Genomic DNA, 10,181 nt, shown 5'->3' on the forward strand with positions numbered 1-10,181 from the left:
GGTAGCCAGTTGACCGTGTTGGGTTGCGTCAGGTTGGAGAACACTGGCGCAGCAACTTTATCCCAAATGCCTGTCGACGCCGAAAAAAAAAAAAAAAAAAAAAAAAAAAAAGGCTAGCGAGAGGTGGTTTGTCCATGTGGAGAGAATGGAGGATGACAGGATGGTGAAAAGTGTGTTCAGTTGGCAGGGAGAAATAGACGAATACCCGAGTAGGGCAAGAAGTACTAGAAAGGAAGGGTTTGGTGTAAGAGGCATTTGACGTGTTCCTGATGAGCCTTCAATGTAGGTGTATGAAACAGCTGATGTGGGTCATCTGGGATTCACCAATTTAAGCACAACATGAAAGCGCTTATATTCTTTCCCCTGGAGCTTTCAACTCACGATTAGATTAACAGTAGAATGCCACTTCTTTTAAGAAATAATATAAAATTATGGAAATATAAATGAGGGAACTGAACCCATTTAGATGTAATTGAGACAGGAATCTTAACTTTAAATTAAACTTCATCTGATTTGACTTATGAATGTATGGTCTAATGACCTGGAACTAGAACCGTTAGGTTATTCAATATCACTATACGAACAGAGGAATTACTATTGAAAAAACAAATATTAATTATCCCATTTATTTTTTAAAAACTTTGCTACAACGAAATATCAAAAACTTTCCAATACCCTTAATGTATTCCATTACATTATTGACATCTACGTCAAGATTTAAAGTTTGTAGAATGCACGACTGGCAGCGTCTTCTGCTGAAAATATCCGCCTGGGGACTGTCGATGTCAAATGTGAATTCAGAGTAGCCTAGATTTATGTAAACACTTGTGTTCTTAACCAGATTCTTATCACGACGGCTAGGGAACTTATTCTCTCCTTGCTACAGTCCTTAAACACTTCAAGATACTGTCATTCAATCTTCATTGAAATGACTGACTGCTTAGAGGTCATTATTATTATTATTATTATTATTATTATTATTATTTTTTTTTCAGTAGATGTTACCCATTCATATGGAACAAGCCCACAGGGGCCATTGACTTGCAATTCAATCTTCCAAAGAATATGGTGTTCATTAGGAAGAAGTAAGAGGAAGCAAAGGGAAATACAGAAAGAATAAATAAGAAACAATAAATTAATAAATAGACAAATAGATGAAAAATGTATTTAAATGCGAGAAGAATAGTATTGAGGCGGTAATGCACTGCATTTTCGCCTGAACTTCTGAAGTTCCAACTGCACGCCATCCTCCGGGAGGCTGTTCCGCAGTCCAACGGCGTGAGGGATAGAACACTCTAATGATATAGATTATCTGTTTGTATTAAAACCATCTGTGGAATGAACATTTAAACTTATGCCCTCGAAACGGTGTCGAATGTTAGTGAATAATTCACATGCAACGTGGATGGGTGGAACTCGAATTGTCAAATAAGCATTCTTACCGTCAGATCAGAGCAAAGTTGTAGTAAAAGAAAGTGTTTATTGTTGAATTTGCTCAGGAACTATTCCTGTTCGCCTTAGGGTATTGATCATCGTATCTGCGTAAGAACATCGCATACGAATTTTATTTCATCACTGTAGAAAACATATTCTTTATTCGCAGAATTTTTTTTATTAGCATTTCCTGACGCTACTAGGATTCCTAGGAATTGAATAATATTGCATTAGGACTACAGTTACGTTTTAAGTGTTTTGAATCGTGGTGACAAGTGAGTCATTTCTTGAATTTAGGAAATGGTGTGGACTGGAGTCATTTTTTATTTTCAGTTTTCCCTTTCTAACTGAATCATGTGTTAAAGGTAAATTTTTAAATTTCTCTTGTCCAACCATCTGCTTGCCGGATTTTTCTGTGTGAATGTATCTTTACAGAATACTTAAACATACAAAAGAACCTGTAACATCAAACTCCTAGAAAAGGTAAGAAATATTACACTGTCCAGTTGGAATATATCAGAAAATTCATCAGACAATCCATTAAAAATATGAAGCTGTGAGAAATCTTTTAGAAATAAGAAAAAATTATGTCAATTGTAAATGATGGCTGACACTGCAAATCATTAATGTAGGTAATTAGGATGAACGTATGATTGATGTGAAATTAAGATATCTAATGAAAAGAATAGATTAATTAATTAAATTAACGAAGGAATCATAAAGTGAAAAAAGTCATCGAATATATAAAGAATACATTTTGACGGTCTTGTAGATAGTTCTTGGTTATAAGTGTAATGAACATACAGGTTCATGTCTATCTTTGACAGACTGCGATGACGAAAATAATTTTTACAAGATATCTGGAGATCTAAAACAACATTCATACCTAGAGCAGAATCATTGTATAGTTATATATATTACATATATATATATATATATATATATATATATATATATATATATATATGTGTGTGTGTGTGTGTGTGTGTGTGTGTGAGTGTGTGTGTGCGTACGTGTGTATAGCCTTCAAAAGTACGTAAAATGATGGTTTACGCAAGTGATAAATCTGAGGCAGTTATACATAAGTCTTCTGCAACGTGTTACAGCAACGGAAGTCCCCAAGAAAGAAAAAAAAAAAACGAAATCAGAATGACCTATGACGTCACACCGTGAAAAGTTCGTCCAATGGGGTCAATTTAGGATAAAACAATCTCGTTTCGAGGAACCGTTTAAGAGACCCAAGTAGCCTTCCTCCTCTTTACGTCAGTGGACTTTTCTACATCCTTCCTGAAGCCGTTTCTCGTCTCACGACTGGATGTGTCAGGCTGTAAGGGCAGCTGAGGGATCGATATAGGACAGTGGCACATAACAGTGTCCTTTTTGCGCGCGACGCAGCCGCTTCCGTTCGGGGCTGCGTATATTAGCCTGGGCATCGTTGGCACGCTCTCACTTATAGTCGCCGATCTGACTTGTCCAAGGCTAGGAGTCAGTGGCCCGGGCATCGCCTTCTGAGGATTTATTGGCAAGAATAAACAGCTTCGGGAAGGTGAGTGCCATTTTCTCCAAGTTTATTGATTTGAAAAAAAATATTGACATCACAAAGTTGAAAGATAAACAAAACTGCGATCGTTCGTTGATTTGCTGAAATAGCTTCGAAGTTTTAAATGTACGTGTCTTGACTGCTTTGTAAATTAAACTATCATTGGGATATCTGATTTATAAATAAAATCGCAGCGATTACCCAACGCTGAATTGTCAAATTCACAAGCGTAATTATGAAACTGAATCTAAACTCAGACGCCGAATAATTCATGATCACGAAAGACTCTTATTTCGTAGGATGAATATATGAATCTTGTTCAAACGCACATACTAGGTGCTGACACACACACACACAAAACACTGTTTACCAGTTCAGTAAACAGACGTAACACACACACACACACACTCCCAAAACAAGCACAGCAACTAGATTGCGTCAGGTAGGTGTTTACTGACGAAGGCGAAGCTAATTTTACCCACCGGAGACAGACTTTGGTATTTGCAGCCTGGTAGCATTAGTTACCGATCGTGATCTCGTCCGAGAATAAGAGGCCTTATGACTTCAAAGCCATCTGTGGGTCTGATAGGAAAGAGTTGTCATATTTCAAAAGGTCGTTTGCAAAGGACTGCGTTGTCGAGTGGCTCCTAACCGTTTCGTTGACAAGTCGAGAAATCAGTCAAAATCTATCTCCATTTCAGAATCGAATTCAGTGAAATGAAATGCAAAGATGCACGACCTGGTACTTGGTGTGTGCTGAAGCGAACTGGAAGTGACTGCTGATTTATTTTGAAGTCAACAACCAGAGTGAAGTGAATAAATGCATAAACTCACATAATAAACTTTAGAACGGCAGCGATTGATCAAACATGCATCCTTCATAGTGCATAAAGACAACGAGTGATGTGATAACGATTCTACTATTTTATTTACTTGATTTCATTTCCTTCCAGGTCACAAGTCATGGTCCATGAGGCAACGCTTCTTGAATCCGGGGAATCGACGGTAAGCTCTCGTTTAGTGAAGTGCCTCTTTAATCATCATTCAGTGAGGTAGCTCACACCTCACTGAATGATTTGCTAGCTAATCAGCTGATTGAGTGATGTGTTGACTGAGAGTTCTGAGATCTCTTCTTGTGGTCTGTTAGACTGAATTCTTATCCTCAGTCACATGTATTAGGAAAACTCGTATGGTTATATATATACATATAAATATATACATTTATATATGTATGTATATTTATACATAATATATATATAAATGTATATATTTATGTATGTATATATATATTCTATATATACAAACATATATATATATATATATATATATATATATATATATATATATATATATATATATATAATGTATGGATTCATGCATGAAAATAGAAAATAATTCAGCCTCTCTCTCTCTCTCTCTCTCTCTCTCTCTCTCTCTCTCTCTCTCTCTCTCTCTCTCTCTCTCTCTCTCTCTTCTCTCTCTGTACTTTCATTGTTTACAAGCGAAGCAAAAGTTGCTTTGGAAAATCAGATGACTTCGCATGAAGACCTCACGGCGTTGCTCAAATCTAGAAGCAAAACCAAGAATTTATGGATTAGCTGATCCCGTACCATGCTCCCACTACAGCACTCTGAATAACTGGCATACCTTCGACGTGGAGTGATTTGAAAAAAAAAAAAAAAAATAGAACTGGTACAGTCCTCCGGTAATTATGATTCGTCAGGTTAAGGGTTATCGAGTTTCAGCCAAGGTCTAGAGAATGCTGTTTCGAGAAAATTCAGTAAGCATTGTTTCACGGAGGGTACGGGGAGTGGGGGAGGGGACGAAAGTTGGAGGAATGTTGTGGGGGCGGGGGAGGTTGTTACTTTCATAAGGATTAGGTGCTGGACACCAAGTCTCTCTCGGTGGCCACGCCCCAAGAGCCGATTGAGATGCTCTGTTGTCACCTTGTCCAGAAGATTTGTTTGTTTGAAACAGGCTCTAATATTGCCTTAGTTTTTGTTTGTTTATGTACTTCTGTGAAGTTCTATTTGTTCGTTGATTTAACCCTTTTATTCAGTCGTTGTGTCTTTTCTCCATTATCGCTTATTTTTCTCACATTTGATCATTTTCTTTGGCCGAAACTTGCTTCATATGTCAATGGTTTACTGGGCTTGGTTCATGAAATAATAATAATAATGAGTATTATCGCTGACCCGCATCCGCTAATTTAAAACTGTAATACCAAGAAGGGGAAGGAAGGTACTGAGGAATCGTAAGTTCTAAAGAGTCACCTCTGTAACGGCACCTCCCCTTATACAAGTAAAAGAATAAAAAAAATTTTATCTGTAAAATACTGTCCCGTAAATCTACCTGTCGACCTCATAACCCTAATCTTTAGGATATATTTTTTTTTCCTTTTATGAAGCGGAAACGTTTAAAAAGCCAAGAAGCTGCTCTAAACGGATTCTCTTGAATGATTCAGCAACGGGAACCTTCCTGAAGGTGCGGCGTCTCGAGTCATATCCTACGCCGACGCGTGAGAATTGTTTGCCTGGTCCTTTGTAGCTCCTGGTCAAATCCTTAGGCGTTATTCTCCGACTGAGGGACTGCTTCTGAATACAGTTACATCCTAGACAAATGAGAGCATCGGCCCAGTGCCAAAATGAATCAGGAAAGAAATAAAGAAAAGAAGAAAAGGCCCGCTCGCTATCCTTTCAAAGAGCCGCAGTATTTCTCTTGACTGATATAAAACTCAGGATATGACTCATCCCACGACAGAGCGCTTCACTGTCGGGGCACGGGGCTCCTGTCCACCGTGCGATAATGACCTATTTACTTGACATCACGTTGCTCCCTGGCTACCGAAAATCTCTCGTCATTTCCACTGCGTTCTTGTCCTCAGTACCCATATCCACATGGCGCTATCGCCTTCAGAAGGGACTTATTTATATTTTTCCTTCCTTGGACTAACATTTATTGATACATCATTCGGTTAATTTCTCCTCCTGCCTCTCAGTGTTAGCTAAATCCCTGTGTACCTCAAGTTGTTGGAGGCTTTTGCAAGAGTGATAATATATCCGATGGAATTTGAGCTACGGTGATCGTGTTCCAGTACTCACGCAGTCACATAGGCAATCCCGATTGCAACTACAATGGTAAATATGATTATGTCAAATGGCACATATATTTACGCAGAAGTGTGAACCAAGTTTTTATCACACAGGGACCAGATGTTGGAAGTTTGATAACATCAAAATTACCTAGATACTTTCCTCTAATTCTATTGAGATAAAAGATTCCTTTTAGTGATTTAGATGTCGGCTGAATCTTCTCTTGAAAATCTCGATTCTTTTCCTCTCTCTCAAAATACCACAGGATGTAGGATGGCACAAGCTCTGACCATGTTTTGAGAGTGTTTGCGTGTAGAGTAATTCTCTTGCAACTTATTCCTTCGGATGTCCTCTATGCTTTTTTTTTTTTTAATTTCATAAGAATAAGTTTTTACACATCTTGCACTAAATCTTGACTTTTTCTACCTCAAAAATTAGCTTCTCAGGTTCAGCTAAGTAATTTGATCTGCGTAAACTGTCTGTATTTTACAGTTAGTTTCCGTGCGTGAATCGTTTTGGTACCTGGTGGACAAACTCTGTTTAAATGCTTATTTACAAAACTAAGATATAAATAAGACTAGTTACACATCCCTTTTGGTGATTCATCGCTTGTACGTCTTTCAGTGACATTGATTTGCCTCAGGGTATTTCAGTGGACACTTTAGACTCACAGGTCCTAGATATGTTAATGAGAAAAACGTTCAGAGTTTATTCAAACAAAAATATACGATCGTAAATCATGAAATTCCAATCCAACGTGCAGCATGAACGAACTCTTGATACCAGATGGTAGGTGTGGGAAGAGAGAGAGAGAGATTCTTGAATCACCAATATGACATGACCAGTATTTTTTAATGTCTTTCAGGTGCTCTTGGAAATGGGGCCCAGAATAAAGCCATTTGCAGACATCACAACAAACTCGCGAGTGAGACGTAAGTGATTTTCTTGTAACTCGGAATATTGATTGGTACTTCGCATTTTCCATGTTATTTCATACCCCTTAATCTTTCCTGTTTTTTTTTTAATACAACATAGTATGTTTATTCACCTGTTGAATTTAACTGTTGATAAACCTTATATCAGAAAATGTCAGAGCAAACGCCATTTCGTGACTAGACAGAATAGGTTAAATATCGTTTGATTTCAGTTTTTCTCCCTCCACTTTCTGTATTATCTCCTTTTTCGTATCTCAGTATGTCTAAGATTTTCTCTCTCTCTCTCTCTCTCTCTCTCTCTCTCTCTCTCTCTCTCTCTCTCTCTCTCTCTCTCTCTCTCTCTCTCGTTGAAAGCTTTCCTTTTGCCTTTCTGTATTTTTATTTTATTGCCTAAACTCTTCATTTATTTGTTTCTTAGCATAAATACCAGTTATTTCAATGTCTTCCCTCCATTTTTTTAAAACCAAATACAGTTGGTCAGGGGGACACTTTTTTTCTTTTTGAGCTTTTGACATCTATATTAAGTTTCATACTATCCTGTGCTTTCAGGTTCGGCGCCTTCCGAGGTCTCCTCCGACGGGAACGGTCCAGTAAGCCACACAATCAGGGTAGCCGGAGGCCTCAACATCTACCTGCATCTCAACAACGGGGTCCCAAGTTTGAATATGCCTAATGCAAACAGGCATTCAGGTAGGCATTCCTTCTTTCATCTCCTGTACATAAACAGTAATCCCAGTTCTTCTTTGGATGGGTGGGTAGAGCTCTCGACTGGCACACTGTTGGCCCAGCGTTCGACTCTCCGAGCCGCCAGTGAAGAATTAGAGGAATTTATTTCTGGTGATAGAAATTCATTTCCCGTCATAATGTGGTTCGGATTCCACAGTAAGCTGTAGGTCCCGTTGCTAGGCAACCAGTTGGTTCTTAGCCACGTAAAAATAAATCTAATCCTTCGGGCCAGCCCTAGGAGAGCTGTTAACCAGCTCAGTGGTCTGGTTAAACTATATACTTAACTTAAACAGTAATCCCCGTAGGGGGGTTAGTGCCGTCAGTGCACCTCACGCGGTGCACTGTAGGCATTACTCAAGGTTCTTGGCAGTGTCCCTTCGGGCCCTAGCTGCAGCTCCTTTCGTTCCTTTTACTGTACCTCCATTCATGCTCTCTTTCTTCCACCTTGCTATCCACCCTCTCCTAACGATTATTTCAAAGTGAAACTGTGAGGTTTTCCTCCTGTTACACCGTTCAAACCTTTCTATGCTCAATTTCCTTTTCAGCGGTGAATGACCTCATAGGTCCCAACGCTCGGCCTTTGGCCTAAATTCTATATGCCATTCCACATAAATAGACATGCATTGTACGATCTTCCTGATGAAGTACAAACTTTCAAATGAGTCCTTCGGAAGATTCTATTATTATTATTATTATTATTATTATTATTATTATTATTATTATTATTATTATTCAGTAGATGAAAACTATTCATACGGAACAAGCCCACAAAAAATATGGTGTTCATTAGGAAGAAGTAAGAGGAAATAAAAGAAATACAGAAAAAATAAGAGGAGAAAAAATACCACTTACTAAAAAAAAATAAGAAAAAAAAATAAGTAAATTACTAAAAAAGAAAAAATAAGTAAATTACTAAAAAAGAAAAAATAAGTAAATTACTAAAAAAGAAAAAATAAGTAAATTACTAAAAAAGAAAAAATAAGTAAATTACTAAAAACGTATCAAAATGCAAGAAGAAGAGTATTAGGGTAGTAATGCATTGCACTGAACACTATTTGTCTAACTGCTGTAAAAGTTGAAAGTGATTTAATTTGGCGTTTTTATATCTTCATTCACTCGTTTGCTTCGCAGAAACGTGCATCAAACTGCACAAGATAATCCTCACAGACAGAATTCACGCCGGAGAAATTGTCATTATGGAGTCGGCCGAAGACAATAAGTACCTAAGTGGGTCACGAACGCCGGAATCCAGTTCGTCAGGCGTCGTCGAGCTTGTGGTAAGTCTGAAATGCAGTTTCTTGATTTATTTTGATAAAGTCCGCCATCGGTAAGTTCAGTTCCGAATACCAAAGGGGTGGACGGAGTTATCGAAGTTCACGAAAGGCAAAGATGACTGTCAGTTCTCGTAATAACAAAAACAACAACAAAAATAATAATAATAATACTATTTCAGAATTGCTGTTGATAATTGTATTCCCTGTTTCTTCAACAAATTGCCTTATAAAGAATCCAGCGGTTTTTTTTTTTTTTTTTTTTTGCAAATTTGCCACTTCTGACCCTTGAAACATTCAAAATAGTTAAACTATATAACAGATGTACATCATCTGGCCGATGACCAGTATAACCAACAGTCATTTATCTGGAATTATTATGTTCCCCTCCCCTCCCCCTCCCTATCCATTTGCGAGGTCAAAATCAGGAGACGAAAAAGAAGAATCTGAATCACGTCACTCATAATTATGTCGATAATAATAATATCAACGATAATTATATTTAGACAGCTCTGGACAATTTTTGCCATCTTGGTGACGTTGAGCGTAAGTCAAGTCATATTTCTCTAGTAAAATAATCTTGGGGACCTTGTGAGACCTCTCTGCCAAATTTCATGAAGATCTAATGACATACCGAATATTTTAGAATATATAAAAAAAATTTAGAATATTCCTCCGATTTCTTATCAGAGTGGAGAAGCTGACGACTTGGAAACATTGTCAGCTAACGACCCCAGACTGTTCGAGATCAGCAAGGAAGAGGGCAGGCAGTCCTGTACAATCAGGCACAAGCAGACAGGTAAGAATGTTGCAACGGACTAGGTTACGAACTGTTGATAGTGAGTCTAAAATGGTAATGTCTCTCATATAATATCTCCGATAAAGTGGTTGTGGTGTTCATGTGTCTCTAATACCTCCCTCCCTCTTTTTGTTGTCTTCCAGGATTGTATCTGTCAGTCTCAGGCAACAGCCTCGCGCTCACGACAGAAAATCGAACATTTTTCGAAAAGTATCGTTGCGCTCATTCTTGAAGACGCGAAATTAAAACTCCGCCAAACAGTCAGTCAGTCATCCCGGACTGATGTTGCCAAGAAGGTGAATTTCTTCCCGCTTGCAAGTGCATTGGATGAAAGAGTTGCAGAAGATGAATGACAGAACGGTGCTAGAAAGTCAGTAGAGATAG

At 38.1% G+C, this 10,181-nt stretch overlaps 1 protein-coding gene across 1 annotated transcript in view; it reads left to right on the forward strand.

Annotated features, from left to right (window-relative positions):
- The window catches only part of LOC136838553 (uncharacterized), a 19,130-nt gene extending 8,949 nt beyond the window's left edge, over positions 1–10,181 (forward strand). The window contains exons 2-7 of the mRNA XM_067103676.1: positions 3,928–3,979; positions 6,932–6,998; positions 7,551–7,691; positions 8,859–9,004; positions 9,689–9,797; positions 9,941–10,181. Of these exons, the coding sequence (XP_066959777.1) occupies positions 3,938–3,979; positions 6,932–6,998; positions 7,551–7,691; positions 8,859–9,004; positions 9,689–9,797; positions 9,941–10,029 (594 nt within the window). The 5' untranslated portion in view covers positions 3,928–3,937 and the 3' untranslated portion in view covers positions 10,030–10,181. The remainder of the gene's footprint in view (positions 1–3,927; positions 3,980–6,931; positions 6,999–7,550; positions 7,692–8,858; positions 9,005–9,688; positions 9,798–9,940) is intronic.

This window comes from Macrobrachium rosenbergii, chromosome 5, assembly GCF_040412425.1.
Source record: "Macrobrachium rosenbergii isolate ZJJX-2024 chromosome 5, ASM4041242v1, whole genome shotgun sequence".
NCBI classification, from domain to species: Eukaryota; Metazoa; Arthropoda; class Malacostraca; order Decapoda; family Palaemonidae; genus Macrobrachium; species Macrobrachium rosenbergii.